The 18,223-nt window shown below is 54.2% G+C and overlaps 1 protein-coding gene across 3 annotated transcripts; it reads right to left on the bottom strand.

The window, feature by feature from the left end:
• Positions 1–10,648: 10,648 nt before the first annotated feature.
• LOC123810090 (GDP-fucose transporter 1-like) lies at positions 10,649–17,912 on the bottom strand. 3 transcript variants are annotated; one of them, XM_045825536.1, is made up of 3 exons: positions 17,859–17,912; positions 15,468–15,994; positions 10,649–11,682 (listed from the first exon to the last, which is right to left on the bottom strand). In XM_045825536.1, the coding sequence occupies exons 2-3, from the start codon at positions 15,961–15,963 to the stop codon at positions 11,123–11,125; spliced, it is 1,056 nt and encodes a 351-aa protein (XP_045681492.1). In that variant the 5' UTR covers positions 15,964–15,994; positions 17,859–17,912; the 3' UTR covers positions 10,649–11,122. The 3 variants fall into 3 exon arrangements, with proteins under 3 accessions (XP_045681492.1, XP_045681491.1, XP_045681494.1); XM_045825535.1 differs by lacking the exon at positions 17,859–17,912 and adding an exon at positions 17,648–17,751; XM_045825538.1 differs by lacking the exon at positions 17,859–17,912 and adding an exon at positions 16,580–16,647.
• Positions 17,913–18,223: the final 311 nt, after the last annotated feature.

The raw sequence follows: 18,223 nt of genomic DNA, 5'->3' as shown, positions 1-18,223 counted from the left end.
AGTAGAAATTGGTTTTCTACAGCTGGGAGGGCTGGCAGTTGGGCCAGTAGAGGCGGGTGGCAAATAGAGGGAGTAACACAGCCAAGGGGCGTGGGCTTTTTGCTGTAGGACAGAGTGAAATGCCCTCTCGCTCAGACTCCATCTAAATTGTAGCCTGCCTATCTCCCAGGGCCTGCGGGAGGCTTGAGTTTCTGCAAGCAGAGCCCCTTGCCCGAAGGAGCCTTTCCTAAAGAGGTGGGAAAACCTGCCCAAAATAATGACTTTGTCAAAGACTTAACAGGAGCCTCAACACCAGGGGCCGATGGACCGAGCAGGATCAAAGAAATGTAGAGATCTACTGCTTTTCCTTCGTGGGAGCCCAGGTGTCTATGGTCACCACTCACCTCTTCCTGGCCCCTCCTTTCTTCCCTGGACACGGAAGACGCCTGAATTCCCGGCTCTCTAAAGATGGATTTGTGGAAGATTGAAGGCAACTCCCATCTTTTTGGGAAGTTGGCACCTTCTCGGTCGATAAACCTTTCCTTGCTGCAAACTCTGATGTGTTGAATTTTGGCCTTTGGAGGATCGGGCACGTGACCCTTGAACCCACTGTGACGCTAGTCGCACAACTGTGAATACACTAAACACCGTTGAGTTGTAAACTTGTAATGAGTGAATTGTATGATAAATGAATTATGTCTCGATAAAATTATATGTTAAAAAAATTATAAAGCATTGCAAATAAACAGTAAAATAAGCTTTGGCAACAAAACAGAACTTTTAAAAGAGGTATTCCACTAAGAAATTGCATAGCTAAAAAGCATTGTTTATATCAAATTTGAATGTGATACTGCTTTTTATTGATATTATGGGTCCTTTTTTTACCTGAATATGTGCATCGGATTAGCAGGTACAATATTTTAAACATACACATTTATTGGTGTTCATATTAAAAAAGACCTTAAGTTCATAATTTGAAACCACAACAACTGACCTACGGTGGTAGACCTCAGGTGTTAGGACTGTGTGAGCATTGACTAAGGAAAGGACAGCTACAGGGACAACTTAGGGAGTTTGTGGGGATGCTGGTAAGGTCCTCTTTCTTGACTCAGGCACTGCTTACACAGTGGTGTTCACGTTCCTGTAGTCCCTGGGCCCTCTCCTTGTTTGTGTACATGTCACACTTCGGTTTACAAGTGTAGGGTCATAAGGTGGTGGCTTCAATGGGGTCTGTTGTGCAGAGGCCAGAATCCCACCCATCTGTCCCTGTCCTCTCTCGCTCTGTTTTCCCCAGTGTTTGCTCCTGAGAGCCCCCCCCCCCACAATACCCAGGGTTCTGTGCGACAAGCCCTGGCCATCCAGTAACCCCAGGGGATGGTGGTTCTCTGAGGGTGGCCCTAGGAACCTTCTCAGACTGCTCTGCTGGTCAAAGAAGTCGAGGAAGCTTGACCTGTGGGACCGGAGTGTTTGCAGATATTCCCGAATTTACTCTGAGGCAGGAAGTGAGGAATGCCGTATTTTTGTTAAGTCCCACTGGGGCTGGCAGCATTTCTCAGACATCCGGGAGGGGGCGACTTTGGGTGGGGTGGGCCTCACCTCCACAGGACTCTGGTAACCTTGAGAAATGGGCAAGCGAGTGCTTTTCTGATCTTTGCTGCAGCAAAGAGTGCAGAGGACGCTCCTTTCCAGACCAGGTGTGGCTGTAGGGCTGTGGGCCCCATGGCTGGGGGGAGGTGGTCGGCGGCTCTGCTCAGCCGCCCCGGGATAGAGACCTAGGAAAGACGCGCTCAGTTCTCCATGGGAGGCAAGGGAGGCAAAAGGCCGAACCTAGGCTGCATAGTAATAAAGAGCAAACACGTGAAAGCGGAGCCAGGGGAAGGCACGTGACTGTGTTCAATTTCAAAACTGAAATTTCATAGGTTCTTTTCCGGAAAAACAGCAGCTGCTCTCCAAGCTCTAGGGAAGGAAGTGTGGCGTGTGTGTTTGCGGGCCTTCAGGTGGGTGGCGGGAGCCAGCTGGTGTGGGGGACAGCGAGAGCACGCAGCATGTGCTTCTCCGTCTCCAGAAAAAGGGCCTCATGGCCAAGCCTTTCTCTGCTGACCCAGGGCCCTGGGAGGGATGAGGTGTCGGCGGTGACAGACTGCCCGGGGACTTGCCTTGGCCCCCGCTCCATCACCAGCCTACACTGGAGGAGCGGGGTCCCCAGCACTGCCACCCCCAAGAGCAGGCTTTTGACCACTGATGTAGATCATAGTGTTCTCTGAAATGTTAGTACTATTTTCATTTTCCCTTCCATTCTGGTAAACAGATCTTTTATTTTAAAGATTGAAGTGCTAGAAAATGGTGCTTTCCTGCTCAAGGACTGCGGGGGTTGGCTTGCCTCCATGAAGGGAATTTCATCCAGCAAGCGAGCGAGCGAATGCTTGCCTTCTGTGTGTGTGGGAGGTGGGGGGAGGGTATGCTTTGCAGAGCTGGTGGGGTGCGGGGTGATGGAAGGAGCTGCAAATTGCTGCTGGGCCCTGTGTTCCAGACTCCTCAGTCCTGTGTGTCTCAATGGGAAACTGTGCGTTTATGATGTCGGTCGAAGTCCCTCTGGTGTCAGGTAACCACAACCTTTTCCGGGCGAGCTTAAGCAAAAAGCCAGCGTGCATCCAGAAGACACAGGAGCCCCTGGTGGGACCGGAGAGTATAATGCGGATCCTGTCTCACCAGGACTGAAACCAGGAATCCTGCAGCCACCGGGGCAGGACAGCCACCCTCTCTCTGTTTCCCTCTTTCTCTGGGTTCCCCTGTTCTCCTGTCTGTGTCTCTTTGGTTCTTCTCTCTTTTCTTTCTCTGCAGACCCTTTTTCTCTGCCTGGCCTGTGTCCAAGGCCAAACATGGCTACTCCACAACTTCTGGCTCCTTTTAGGAGAAGGCTGACCAGTAGTGTCTTTTACATCCTGATCTGGGAATGGTGGTTGGGTTAGGACGATGGTTCAGTCAGCAGTGGGCAGGGGCCAGGACCCTGCTATTCAGACACGGAGTCAGGGCACCCCCCCACCCCCACGCGGGAAGGGGAGCTTGGAGGTGGAGGTTGCTGTGCGCAGCAGATGTCAGGGATGCTTTGGGAACATGCACTCCCTGCCGGGGGTTTGATTGAGGGGTCTGATCCTTCACGGGGCACACTGCACCATGTGCCTGCTGGGTCAGGCTCTAAGAAGGCTCTCGGGTATACAAGGTCAAGTTAGACATGATTCTTGTCCTTTGAGAAACTCATAATGTAGTGAAGGAAACAGGCATATTAACACTGTCATCTTGCTATGTGCTGCATGAGAAGTGCAACGACAGTTTTGTGCAAACTAAGACCACAGACTCCCAGAGGAATATCAATAACGGACAGTTGTTGAGCTTTGCTGTATTCCAGGCACCGTTCATGGCACCCTTGCCATGACCCTGTGAAGTAGGGACTGTTATTGTCATCCTTATTTTAGTAGTTGTCTGCATGTGCAGACGGGGAAACTGAGGTTCAGAGAGGCCGAGCGCCCTGGTAAGTAACCTAACTAGGAAGTGGGAAGCAGGGATTCCAAGGCAGGTAGCCTCTCTGAGTCCAAAGCCTACGGTTTTCCCACTCCATCAACAGAGATTTTACAAAATGCCAAGGGCTTATAATTCAATCATATCTCAATAAAAGTAAATAGAAGAAAACTATTTTAAATTTAAATTGTAAAAAAGGCCAGCTATGAAATGATATGTGGAGGATGGCTCCATCTCATTTGTATGTATATAATGTATATATTATTTTTGGGGGAAAAGCTTACTGGTGTCTCTAAATTTATAAAAACAAAGAAATAATGATTTAGAAACACATCAAAAAGAAGTGGGAATTAATATTGAGGAGGGTGGCATAATTGTATTTTCAGGGATGGATTACTGGCGGGAGAGGGATGGGGTAGAGGAAAAATGGATCCGATACCTTTCTGTACAATTTGAATTTTTAAAATGTGTATTGTCCAATTTGTGATTAATGATTACATTTCTTCAAAAGTTACTAAGTTAACAAACTAACTTAAGAAAATGTCAGGGAACAATGACAATTCGAAGTTCATGTGCTCGGCTCCATGGCAAGGGACTTCCCTTCCAGGGCTGTGCTATCCTTGTCACCCCTGCTGCTGTTGACTCTGGGGCTGGAAAAAGCAGCAACAGAAACTTTCTGGCCCCTCATTTGTGTCCTGTTTCCCAGGCCATTGGCGAGAACGCAGCCAAGAAGGGTGGGAAGACGGTCCCTCGCCTTGAGGGCCGGTAGGGTGTGTTATAATCACTGTAGCTGGAAAAGGGTGGAAACATCGTCCTTTCTGGGCAGGGGGGAGGGGGAGGGCCCTTTCCCTGGGAGAAGCGGCAGAGGCAGTCCCGCAGCTCTGGTTCTTAGAAATGCCGCCTCCTTGGCCCCGGGGTGTTCGTGTCCTACCCAACCTCTCCCAGACGTGGTAAGACGGCCAGAGAAGTTGTGAGCTAAGAAAGAGGTTGTGAAACGGTGGCCCGAGGCTGAATCTGGTGCACGTAGGTGCCTCACGCCCGCCCACAGAATGTTCTATCAATTGGAGCCATTGTTTAAAAATCAGGAGATTGCAGGCGGTGAGTAGCCAACAAATGTTTACTATAATAACATTATTTAATATTTAATCATATAAATATACTCATAATTATACACAACTTATAATAAGGTGATAACAGTCATAGTTATTATTATTATTTAAAAATAATAGCAGTAGTTATTATTATTTAAAAAAATGATGATGAGGATGATTCTCCGTGGAAAGGGCACTGGCCTGGGAGGAGGGTTCTGGGTTCTGTCCTATCACATTGTGACCTTGGGCAGGTCTGTCATGATCCCTCGGGGGTCTCAGGCTTGTCTGATCCCCAAACCCAGTCCCAGCTCCATTGGTACAAACTCCCCGATGGTGCGGCTGCACCAGTGCCCCTCCGCCCTCACGCACCTGCACACGGCCTTCCTCCCTCTGAGCTCTCAGTGCACCGGCCTGGTGCCAGGTGCTCCGGTGCAGCAGGTTTTGCTGTCCCCATTTCAGCGGGTTTCAGGTCCTAAATTTAGCCCCTTCACCAGAGCTGAGGTTTGTGGTGGGGGCAGGGGCGGGGCAGGGGCTGGGCTGGGGTTGGGACTGGTGAGGCAGTTTCCCGACCAAAGGGATGCTGTGGAAAGCAAACCAGACTGGACGGGACAGCCAGGAGAGCCGAGCACCACCCTCTGTTTTGTCACTGGTGTAGCAGGCAGATCACTGGACCCTGGGGCCTCAGTGTTCTGGTCTAGAGAAAGGAACAGAAGGATTAAAGGATTTAGCTGAGCCCACACAGTTAGTGAGTGATTCGAGTCATCTTTTTACCCCAAGGCGAATTCTTTATCTTCGGAAGGAAGGTGAAAGCCGTAGTCCTGTGGTTGAGAAGCAGACTGTCTGGGTTCGAACCCTAGTTGCATCACTTACCAGCTGTGTGACCTCAGACAAATTCCTTACCGCCTCTGTGCCCCAGATTTGCTCATCTGCGAGATGGGAGATAATTACACTCCCATAGGGTTGTTATGAGAATTGAATGAGTTAATATTAGTAAGGCACTTTCAAAAGTGCCTGATACCTGGTAACATTTATTTGTGTTCACTAAATTGATAAAATAACTCCCCTCTCCCCCTGCCTGCCATGCAGAGAACACTTTGGGTTAGGACCAGGAGACTCATGTTCCACTTTGGGCTCACTGCCAATTCGCTCTGCGACCTTAGAAGCTTCCGTTAACCTCCCCGCGCCTTAGCTTCCCTGGGCTGCCTAATAAGGGACTTGGACAAGTTCACTGATGAGCAGCATTTTATGAACAAAACCCAAGTCAGGAGAAGAGAACATCTTTTTTGACCGTGTTTTAATATCTGAATCTATAAGGGAGAATGCCCCAGAATACTTTGGGGTCCACCCCTGGGCCCTGAGGCAATGGTCTGGGTGACGTATGTGACTGTGGCTGGGAATTGGGGAACCTCTGTCCCCAGTTGTTCCCCAAGAACCTCTTCCCCAGTTGTGTGTGCAAGAATTCTGGTATTGTCCTTGAGTCCTTCCTTTTTCTCAGCTCCACGTGTAATCCTTCTGAAAGGTCTGGCGGCTTTACCTTTGAAATGCATCTCAAATCTGTCCACTCTCCGTCTCTACTGCCACCACCATTTCTCCCCTGGCCACCACCATAGCCTCCTGCAGCCCTTGCCTTTCCCCTCAGGTCCTTCTCCTCCCAACAGCCAGAGGGGCTTTCTCAACACAGAAATCCAGTCCTGGCGCCCCCAGTGGCTGCCCGGGGCACTGAGCCCAAACCCGACCTCGCTGTGGTCAGGGCACGGCCTCTTCACCCAAGGTTGTGCTTTCCCTGCTTCCAGCTACCAGAAGTTTCGGGTACCCATGGTCACCTGTGGCCTGAAAACATTAAACGGAAAATTCCAGGAAAAAACAGGTCACAAGTTTTAAATTGTGCGCTATTCTGCGTGGTGAGACGAGGTCGGTGCGTCCCTCCCCCATGCACCCTCTGTGTGCGTCATCGTGTTGTCCAGTGTCTCCAGGCTGTAGCCGCTCCCTTCCCGCTCGTTATCAGCCATCTTGGTTATTAGGTCGGCAGTCCTGTCCCCGTGTAGCAGGGCTTGTGGTCACGTAGCCCTTACTTTACTTAATAGCGGCCCAATGCGCAAGAGTAGTGATTCTGGGAGTTCAGACATGCCAGAGAGAAGCTGAAAGTACATGTCTATATAAGAAAAATAGTGTATGAGGATTCAGTACTAACCACAGTTTCAGGCATCCATTGGGGCTCTTGGCATGTATCCCTGATGGATAAAGGGGGGCTACTGTGTAGTACTCTCTTGCTGGAACTTGACCTCTAGCTTCTTCTCCATGATGAGTGGAACCAAAAGGAAGCAGCGTTTCCAAGTAATGGCAGAAAGTTGCCAAATCCGTCTCTATCCTTTTCCTGTTTCTGGGCATTTGCCCACCCCTGGGAGGAGCGCCCCCCCCCCCCTACCCCGGCCTTCACCCTGGTCGTTCCCCACACCCAGCTCTTCTGCCTCCTCAAGGCCTCTGCATGGGCTCACCCTGAGCCTGGGATGCCCTGTCCCCAGGTCTCCTAGGGCCGGCTCCTCCCTTCATTCCAGCCTGAGGTTAAGGTTGTTCTCTGAGAGGCCACCTCTGACTATTCCATCTGGGGAAGTTTCCCTCTGATGTTCTCCATCTGGGCTTTTTCTTCATTGTCCTTGTCACAGCATCATTTGTTTGCTTTTAGTTTTTGCCCACTGCTGGTCTCCCTGGAGCTGGGCGCACAGTGAACACGCAATACAGAGACTGGTGTCTGTGGATGTGGACACCAGCAAGACCCCGAGGCATTCTGGGTACTATCCTGAACACTAATTCACATCCATGTAGTGTGGCAGGAAGGTCAAGGGCTATCCCCATATCTCAGACAGGGAAAGGGAGGTGCAGAGAGGCTAGGGGCCTGGCCCAGGCCATCTCACTTCTCAGAGGTGGAGCCTAGGTCTCCCGACTTCTGGGCAAGTGCTTCCCACCAGCAGCAGTAACCAGGGATGCTTGCTGCAGGCCCAGAGTGTGGCAGCAGCAGGCCAGGTTGCTGCTCCTAAATTCTCTGTCTTCACCCACCAGTTTTTAACTGGGAAGCCTCACTTTCACATTCCTGTGCTCAGAAAAAAATGAGGAGGAGGGGTAGGCTGGGTAGGGTCAGAGGAAGGAGCACTCCTGTGTCTTCCCACAAGGAAAACATCCCCAGAGGCTGTCTGGCCCCCTTCAAACACCACGGAGATGGGCTGTGGTGGTGGTGCTGATGCCCCGGGCAGCCTGGGCTGCTGGAAGGCTGGCTCCTGCATCAGAACAGGGTCTGCAGGCAGCGTGCGGGTCCACGCCCCTCTGAGCACAGGGCACATTTTTGTGCATGTGCGAGGAGTGTTGCACGGTGGCTGGGCTGTTCGATTGTTGTCTCAGAGTTGGGACCCACAAATTGCTTTCAACTTACGAATCAGTTTGATGTTTGAGATGAAGCCAGGTGCATGTATCTTTGTCTGCATTTTATTTAAATTGTCTGCTAAAAAGTTAAAATTGAATTTTTTCTAGAATCTTGTCCAAGACAGTGCAAGAACCTAAAGGACGTTGTCCCAGCTTTCTGATCATACGCAGGGTGCAGAACTGATCACGTCTCTTCTGTCCAAGGGATTTGGCCATGGTCGAAAACGTGAGAGGACCGAGTCTGGGTGGGCTGTGGTGTGCAGAACACTTCCCAGGGCGGCCCGCCCTCCTGCTCTGGCCCTCACCCCAGACCTGTCACCACGGCCCAAATGTGCTTTCCCCCTGGCTCACCCTGTTCGCTCAGTGGCCCTGCCCTCCCGCTGGAGCCCCTCCTCAGTTCCCCTCCGTTCCCACACCCTGGCCCTTGTGAGGACTTGGTTGGTCCCCCTAGACTTGATCTCTGCATCTCCTGGGGCCTCGGGGCAATAGGTTCCTGTGCCCATTACTGAGCCTGTGATGGGGTTCAGATGTGTGTTCCCGTGAGAGCCCATGGAAGCAGCAGATTGGGGTCTTTATGCCAATACGACCTATCAGAGTGCCTGGTACCTCTGAGTGCTCAGAAATGCTGAGTGTAGTTTTGGGCACTGTAGCACAGCACCGGCGTTCTGAAGGCAGAGACCCCAGTTTCAATCCTACTGTTGCCTCTTCCTTCCTGTGCTCCTCTCTGAGCCTCACTATCCTCATACAGAAAAGGGGAGATCAGTGATGGAGCCCACCTCACAGGGCGTGTGCGACAGGGGTGTTGTGGGCGGGGGTTGAGAAGGTGAATGAGGGAGGTGGAGCACTCAGCACAGTACCCAGCCTCCAGCAAGTGCCCAGTAAAGGGCAGCTATTGCTGGTATGAAAGCCCAGGTCTGGACACCAGCCTCCCAGGGAAAAGGCCTGACCTGAGAGAGAGAGAGAGAGAGAGAGAGAGAGAGAGAGAGAGAGCAGGCTTTCCTTTGAAGGGCTGCCTGCTAATACCTGGGCTTGGTCAGGGCAGGGGAGAGGAGCCTGGTTCACAAATTGAGTCCAGCCCTGGCTGGTGTGGTTCAGTGGATTGAGTGCTGGACTGTGCAGCAAAAGGTCGCCAGTTCGATTCCCAGTCAGGGCACATGCCTGTGTTGCTGGCCAGGTCCCCAGTAGGACTGTGAGAGAGGCAACCACACATTGATGTTTCTCTCCTTCTCTTTCTCTCTCCCTTCCCCTCTCTCTAAAAATAAATAAATACAATCTTTACAAACAATGAATCAGGTCCAGGCGCTGCTGGGCCCCTTCCTGCACTCACCCCATTCTCCCCAACACACAGGATGTCTTACTCTGATTTTAATTAAGTCACACACAATTCAGGGGTTCAGGCCCCACCACTGTCATTAGAAATCACCTGGGATTGTGGGGGGTCCTGGAAGAGGGGGTGGTGACAAGATGTACTCTTCCTGTGGTGCCCTATAGGGACCAAACCCATCAGGAGTTACCCTGGAGGGGGGAGATGGGTGGAACAAATCCCCCAACAGAAGGGACAGGCTAAAGCTGCCCAGAGGCCCAGGCAAGGCAGTGAGGGAACCATCAGGCTCTGTCAGCCCCAACCTCAGGGAAAATCACAATTGTTCACTGACCCGGGGAAGAGGCTGCATCAGGCCCCCAGGGGAGAAGCTCTGGGGGAGGCAGAGCTGGAGAGGCACAAGTGGCCCCTGGCCACACTCTGCAGCTGAGCCAGGCAGCTGCCCAGTGCTGGGGCAGAGAGGGAGGCAGCTGAACCCGTGTCAGGACTGGGGAGCATGCCCATGGCCCTGCCTCATCTGTGAGAGGTTTGGGGTTCCCATGTTCAGGAGCTGGAAACATGGGGTGCAGGTGGTGGGAAAGGGCACTTTCCCATGATGTACCCCATTCCCAGGGCACTTCCAAGTGACCTCTGGGGGTGCCAGGGCCAGTCACAGGCACAACTGATCCTTTGCCCCCTTCCACAGGGCCTGGTGGCCTCTGCAGAGAGGAGGGAATACTGGCCCCTTCCCCCCCTCAGCCCAGCCCCCACGTCCCTCCCAGGGAGGCTGGGTTTGTGGGGCCACAGCTGTGCTGCCCCCTGGAACCTGGACATGTGAGGTGTCCCAAACCCCTTTGTTGGGCCTGTGGGGGGCAGCCCCATGTCCCTGCGCACTTTGCCACACTGCTCCTTCAAGGTTGTGGCTTATCCTCAACCCCAAGGGTCACGTGCAGGTAAAAGGCCCTGGGAGGGGGGCAGGAAGGGGTGCATCACTGCTGCTCCCCAAGGGCTAGTGTGCTCTCCCGGTAGGGGTCCCTCCTCCCTATGGGAGGACAAAACCCCCAAGTAAAAAAGGGGATGGAGAGAGGATTGGCAACTTTCTGACATTGCTTGAAACACTGGTTCTGTTTGATGCGCTGCCCCTCGCCCCCCGACTCTGATTGGTCTGTAAGCAATGCCCCCTGGAGGCAGTGCACCCTGGGTAATGTTAGGTCGGAGTCGCTCAAGAAACCAGATGGACACAGTGAGTCAAGAACAGGGTTTATTAGGGGGAATAAGAGGGAAAAGTGGAGCCAACCACGGGGGGATAACACTTGTGGGGGAAAGTGGGGCCAACTGGGGAGGGTGGGGAGCCAACCACGGGGGGATAACACTCGTGGGGGGAAGTGGGGCCAACCTAGGAAGGTTGGGGAGCCAACCAAGGGCGGTTAAGACTCTGTTGTTCTTAGGGCAGGGTTTTTAAGCACAAAAACTTACGAAGGGTAACTGGTTGGGGCGTCAGAGTCTGATTGGCTAGAGCTGGTTGCTGGGTGCCATTTCTGCTGACCATTGTTCTTGATACATCTTCTCAGACCTCGGGTTAAAGCTGCACCCTGTTATGCTGGATAGGCCGAACCCAGACCCCAATCTTAGCCGGGCATCTGTTTGTCCTGGGTTGGGTTGGCTGGCAGTTTCCCAGGCTACAGTGTCCCACGGTGTAGTTTTCTCGCCTGGTGATTTTCCATTCCTCCTAGGCCTACCTAGGTCTGTCGGGTAAGAAAGGCCTTTCCCGCATTCTGGGGCATTCTCCTGGGACAGGCCATCCCGAGGTCCCCGCAGAGGCTCACACCTTCATGCTGCTCTTCTCGTCCTCCTTGGGGCCGGGCTCCTCCTGGACCTTCTTCATCTCCCAGCCCCGGACCCAGGTGTAGGCAGAGGAGCCCCCGAGCACCAACAGGTTGCTTGCCCAGAAGAGGAAGCTCTTGGTCTCCTCATAGTACAGCACACCCAACACTGCCTGGGCACAGGCCTTGGCTGTGCCTGACACGTTGTGGGTCAGGGGACTGGTGAACTTGATCTGCAGGCCTGTCACGTAGCTGATGGCAAGGCCAAACAGTCCTCTCAGCGTCATCATGCCCCAGAAGTGGGCTCTGCCCAGCTGGACAAAGAGACGGAGGGTCCGCAGCTCCCCCAGCAGCAGGAGCGGGGGCAGGAAGAAGACGCAGGAGATCGCATTGTTGTAGAAGGTCAGGCGCCAGATGCTGCCGTCCAAGGCCGGGAGCACCTTTTTGGTGTAGATGGCGTTGAGCGAGATGCTGAGGCTGGTTAGCACGACAAAGAGGATGCCCGTCAAAGACAGGGAACCCTCCATCCCCTCATGGTCCACACCAAACCAGAATCCAACTGCAGAGAGGAGAGGAGAAGGGGAGGGAGAGGTGGATGGGAGGAAGGAGGACAGAGAATTTTGCTGCAAAAAATGAGAATGTATGCTGCCCTCACACCCCATCCTCCCACCTTTCCTGCAATACATATGTCCAAAGCCTCTACTGTATGCAAAGCACCACACAAGGGCTGGGGGCGTGGCCGAGGCCAAGAATGCTTCTGCAGGGAGCATGCATTCTAGCAAAGGACAAAGATATTAAACAATTTATTGCCCAATTACTTCTTTAATTACAACTGTAATGAGGTCCGTGAAACAGTGCAGGGCGCTGTGAGAACCCATAACTGGGTGACGGTGCTGGCCCGAGGCATCTGGAAAGTAGCGCTTGAGTCGAGCCCTGCAGGATGCGAACTTTATGGTTACAGAGACCCTGGGCAAGGGATTTAAGGTCTCAGAGGCTGGGCATCCTGGTCTGTAAAAGGGAAGCCTGTAGTGAGTTAGAATCACTTGTGGCTGCAGGTCACTTGGGATAGTCAGGCTTCATGCTTTCTTAGGCTCCTATCCTCTGTCACCTCCAGCCCACAGAGCCTCCGAGGCTCCCCACCGCCCACCATTGGTCTGTGCTCCTCAGCCTGGCACCTGGGCGTCCTGCAACTCCGCCAGCTGTCGGCATCCTGCGCCCACCCCAGCCAGCGGTGCTCTGATCTCCTGCTTCTCAGGCTGGTGGGGCTCAGGGTCCTTGTCTGTCTCCAGCACCAGAACCACCTTTCTCCTTCTCAAGAGAGTTTCAACTCATTCTTCAAGGTCAAAGTCAGCTTCTCAGGGGTAGGGGGAGTCTTCCTGATACCCCCAGCCACCAGTCCACTTCCTGCTTCTGCTTCCCTTGAAGACCCCTGGTGTGACCTGGGCTGCAGGGCACCTGCCCATGGGACAGTGCAGTCTCTTCAGTGAGACCCCACCTTCCCAAGGCAGGGCTGAATCTTACACACGTTGTATCCCCCGCCTCAGCCTCTGACAACATGGGGTGGGTAGAAAAGTTCTGGCGTCAGAGAGATTTGGGCTCTGCCATTTAGAGGCTGGGCAGCCTGGGAAAAGTTCACTGAACTTCTCTGAGCTCCCGTTTACCTGAGTGGCAGAGATATGGGCCACTCTCTTGACCTCCCCGCTGCCCCCGGCCACTCCAAACCAATCTGCTCTGCCCCTTGCAACCTGAATGACGTTGCTAAAGTACAGATCTGCTCAGATCACGTCCTGGCCTAAAGCTCCTCCATGTCGCCTCCCCACTGCCCTTAAAATGTTCCCGACTCATGAACTTGGGCAGCCTCCCACATGGTGAGTCTTGCTCAGCCCAGCTGTGGAGGGTGCACGTGCTCTACTTCACTCCTCCCTCACACCCATCTGGCACTTTCTCCAGAAGGGCTGCTTGCATGACCCCCTGCCCAACCTCCTGCCCTCCCCGCCACAGCCAGGACTCCCACAGCACCTTCTCTGTCCCGTCACAGCTCTGCCTGCTCCATATTCACTCACAGACTGCCACACACCATCACCGTGACCTCCAGGAGTGTAGGAGCCGAGTCTACCTTTTCCAAACATGTCTCCCCAGTGCCTGGCACAGTCCCTGACATGTGCCTGGTCTCAGTGAGTATTTGTTGAATGAATGAATGGAGGTTGTTCTGGAGGCGGTTGTGAGGATTAAGGGACACCAGGCACCCACTGCATCGTGGGCGCACTCTCCCAGCTCTCCCTTTCCTGGCAGAGCCTTTGCAAACAAGTTACCCATGGCTCTGCTGGGGGTGGCGGGTGCTTAGCCAGAGCACCCTCAGCCCTCCTGCTGGTTACCTTCTGATTCAGGAGGGACTGCCCCCTCAAGGTTCCAGACCCCAGAGGGACTCTCAGCTGGGAGGGGCTTTGAAAGGCACTGTGTGACCTGGGAGCAGGGAGGAGGAGTGGGCTGGAGTAGTGGCCTCTGACCCCTCTTCCCCAACAAGAAGTGAGGAAGGGGAGTCACTCCACAGTGGGAACAGCTGGACAGAGGCCAGCAGAGAGCACCAGCTTCTGGGCCTGGCCTGGCCCCATTGGCCTGGCCAGTGGCTGCACCTCTCAGAAGCAATCTCACTATCAGCTACTTTTATTACTTTCGGATCTGGGCCCAGTTTCCCTAGTGACATCACCTTCCTGCGTGCAAGTTCTCCCACCAAGAGCATCCTAAACACACACACACAGGTGTGCAGGACTGAAGTGCAGATGCGTGGGGCAGATGGGGAAGTGTGGGAGACAGTGAGGCTTGCCCTGGGAGGGGAAGAGGGAGCAGCTGAGAGAGATGCTGGGGTCTTGGCAGCTCTTCCCACTCTAACCTCCTCCCTTCTCCCCTGCCCCACCCCCTACTTGGGGCTAGACTGAGCAGTCCTGGATGCAGCAGTTGCTCAACAAGGGGGACATTTTCTAGGACAGGTGGCATGGGATGGGCTCCTGCCCTTGAGCGGCCCCCCTTGGCCTGGGTCTCTGAGACACTGGGGAAGAATATGCAGGTCAACCAAGACCAACTTTCCAGCACCAGGAAAAGCCTGAACAGGTTTCAAGAGGCATCTCATTCCTGGGTGACAGAGGCCCAGGAAGGGGAGAGGGATGCTGGGGGTGGCCCCTACCCAGTGTGCTGCAACAAAACAACAAATGTTCTATAATCTAAGTTGTCCAGACAGTCACCGCTGGACACATGTGGCTGCTGAACACTTGAAAAGTGGCTACAGAATCAGGTTACAACACCTGTCACTGAGACTAAATTTTCAACCTTTCATTTAATTTGAATTACAGGAAGTCTTCACTTCATGTGGTCCATAGATTCTGCCACTAAAACAACCTAGAACTGAATCAGTTTACCATAGGCTAATTGACACAAATGATATTAAGTTCCTATGCATCTCATCACTGTTATAACAAAATGATGCTATTTGAGCACCTGCTGCAATGGAAATGGAAACAGACATGTGGCAGTGACTGCTGTATCAGACAGCACAGCTCTAACTTCTGGGGGATGAGAACAGAGCAGAGTGGTTAGAAGCACAGGCCTGGCAGTCTGGCCACTCTGTGTGTGCATCCCGGCCTTGCAGTCCTGGCTGTGTGGCCTTAGGCAAGTAAGTAACCTCTCTGAGCCTTAGTTTCCCTGTTTGAATGGAGATGATGACTGTGATGCCACTGCCCAGGAGCTCTGGGGAACAAAGGAGATGCTATATGGGAAATGATAGCTCAACGTCCCCATCAATAAATCATCAATGGTGATTTTTTGAGGGTCAAGCCTGGGAAGACAGCTAACATCTCTCAAAGCATATCTCCTGCCACCGTGTCAGGCATTATTATGAGCCTGCAAGGTCAGGGTGACAGAGTAGTAATGAAAAGATGCATTGTCTTCTAGAAAGACTACTGGATGGGGAGTCAGGACATAGCAATAGAGCACAGTAAGCATGGTGGTCAAGTGCCTGGGGGGCTGACTGCTTGAGATCAGATCCCAGCTCTGCCACTTATTAGCTGTGTGATCTCAGACAAGTTACTGAACCTCTCTGTGCCTTGGTATTCCCCTCAGTGAAATACAGATTATAATTTCACTTTGTGTGAGGGGCCCTGCCTGTGCCCTTAACTTGTTGGGGGACCTCAAGCAAGTTGTTTGCTCTCTGGATCCCAGGATCTTCCTCATGTTACTGTGGCATCATGGGAGCTGGGACAGATAAAGTCCAAAGATGCTTGGGAGGGATATTCCTTAGGGTTTTGGCTACCGTGCCTCCCCTGTTTCCCACTGCCCTGGCTGGCCACTCACCAATGATGATGCCGCAGGTGAACAAGACATAGGAGGAAGTGGTCTGCTTGAGCATCTGGTAGGAGAACAGCACGTTGAAGAAGATAGTGAGCGATCGGCCCAGGGTGTAGAAGGCCACACCCATGTACCTCTGGCCGATGTTATAGAAGATGGTCAAGCCGACAAAGTACACCGGCAGGGGCAGGACGTTGCGGGCCATCCTGAGATCCAGGCACAGCGTGGGGAAGTCCACTGCACCAGGAAAGCAGATGGCCAGTATGCTGAGACCCTTGCAGAGCAGCGTGGTCACCAGGCACTGGTAGAAGGTGAGGACGATGGGGCTCTCCAGCTGCAGGTAGGAGCTGTCCAGCAGGTACTTGTTGAGAAACACCATGCACACGGTGGTGACCCAGTAGAGAGAGACCACCAATGCGATCTGCAGTGCCCGAAGCAGAAAGGGCTTCTCCTGGCTGGCCTCTGGCTCACTGTAGGGGTCAGGGGTCCCCATCAGTGCCATGTGCAGGATCCTGGAGCGCTTTAAAGGGGCCCTGAAAAGGGTAGCAGATGAGCTGGGTCACTGCACAGCCTTTCCTGGAGTCAAGGGCAGTGAGCAGGCCCCAGTCCTCAGCTGTCACGTGGGGGGTGGTCTAGAGGCCTGCCCACCTTGCCCTTGGATGAAGAAGTTCGGTTTTAGGGTGAGCCTCCCAACCTGCTCCCACCCCAGGGGCCTCATGCATGAGGCAAGGCACAGGGAAGGGCCAGTGAACAGGAAGATGACCTATCAGGGAAGAAGAGGCTGGGGCCTAGGGGAGAGGAATGGAAGGCAAAGTGGCAGGAGGAGGAGGAGTGCAGGGCCAGGGTGCTGGAAAATTGCGGAGGACAGGGTGGGGAGGAGGTGCAGGGAGAGGGAGGGAGGCGTGGGCTGCTATGGAAGAGGGGGCTTGTGGGGAGAGAGAGGGCGGCCTGCCTGTGGGGAGCTGAATGGAGGAAGGGCTTGCGGGGGTGGGGGGGTGTTCTGGAAAGAGGGATGCAAGGGAGGTCAGAAGGGCTCAGGGTGGAGTCCAAAGGTCGCGGAAGGAGGCCGGCGAGCGCTGGGCTACAGCATTTTCCCGGGTCCCGGCTACAGGTCTAACCCGAGCCTCCAGGCGTCCGGGACCGCTCCCCCGCTCCGGGGAAGGCGGCCCCAGGACTCATTTCCAGGCACGCCCCCGACCTCTTCCTTAAAGAGCCCGCACGCCCAGCGTCATTCATAAAGCCACAGTTGCAGAGAGAAGGCCTTCAGAGTCAGCTCGCGCTGGGGCCGGGGCCGTTTCCAAGGCTTTATGTGTTCCCCGCCCGCTCAAGGTGGCGGATGTCAGCAGCCAAGGAAGGTTCCTCTGGCATTTTGAGCCTCAGTCCCATTCCTGCAAGCGCCGCCCGCTCCGTCTCCTCCAAAGGCTAACTCCCTCCCCTCCGCTGATCTGAAGGTGCATCCGCCCCCGGTCCCGGGGCGGGACTGCGCTCTCCGCTCTCCCCATTCTTGGCACTGTCCCATGTCCCTCCACGTCGAGAGACACCCCCACCCCTGCCAGCCCCCCAGCTCACTGTTCCCACACCTCTGTACAGTTTCCTCCTTCCCCCTTGTCACCGCCTCAGCCCTCTCCAAACCCAGATTCTTAGCAGCATTCCCAAACGCCCGAGGCCATACCGCCCCTGTAGAGCCTCAATATGTCGCCCCAGAGCCCCCAATTCTAGCCCCCCCAGGCGGTCGTATGCGAGCCTCAATGCATCACCCTCTCCTCGGGTTGTCTCCAGCTTGCAAAATCCTCTTCACGCCAGGCCCAGCCGCGAGCTCCGGTCCCAAGGCTGGCGATCCCAGGAAGCGAAAGCGACCCCCCTCTCACCTCGCTGTTCGCTGACAGACTGTGGGTCCCCGCAGCCCTTTCCTGCACCTGCGCCACACACCTGCAGCATCTCACCCAGTGCCGCGCCCTCGGGAGATGACTGCCTGTTCCCAGCTCCGGGCGCGGGCACCCTGCCAGCCTTGCTGCCCATTCCCTAATGGGGGCCTGGGGGCGATCGCCGGGCGACCTAGGCCCCAGTCTACCCTCGGCCCTGGGTTATCCCGCTGGTCGCGGGAGCAGGTCCCTTCCTCTTTCCGAGGCTACCCCAGCTTCGGGTACCTCGCCCCAGTCAGCCCCACAATCCCGCTCTCCCGTTACCGCAGCTTGCAAGTCCCAGGATCCGGGAGCATCCTAGGCCGGTCGCGCACCAGGCCTGCGTTTCCAGAAGTGCGAGCGGCTAACAGCTCCGATTCTCTCTGTTCCTCGGCAGCGGAGTGTCTCCGCCCCCCTCCCGCCCCCCGCGCCCACCTCCCAGGGACCAGCCAGGGACCAGCCAGGGACCGGTCACCTGCCCGGGACCGCCACTTACCAGGCAAGCACCAAGGCTGACTTCTCTCCCTGGTTCCCGCTCAAGCACCAAGGCTGGGCGGCTCAATTCTCCCGAGTTCTCTTTGTTGTAAAGCGAGGGGCTGGACTACGCCCATTGGTCTCAAACCCCTTACTCAGAATTCTAGCTAGGATGGTTCCAAGTAGGGGTACCCGCTGTTTGTTACATTTCAAACGCCATTTAACTAGTGCCTCGTAATTGTCTGGTGAGATGTCTGAGATTTGCTTTAAAATATTCAGAATATTCACCAAAAAGAAAAGAGAAAGGTTGCTGAAACAAGGGTAGGCAAAGTGTTGATAACTGTTGAAGCTGGGCATGGGTACTAGGGGGGTTATTGGCCTAAGAAG

Source organism: Phyllostomus hastatus, unplaced genomic scaffold, assembly GCF_019186645.2.
Source record: "Phyllostomus hastatus isolate PE091 unplaced genomic scaffold, TTU_PhHast_1.1 phas_scaffold_585, whole genome shotgun sequence".
Lineage (NCBI taxonomy): Eukaryota > Metazoa > Chordata > Mammalia > Chiroptera > Phyllostomidae > Phyllostomus > Phyllostomus hastatus.
The sequence above is the reverse complement of the archived record's forward strand: the minus strand, read 5'-3'. Positions and strand labels throughout refer to the sequence as shown.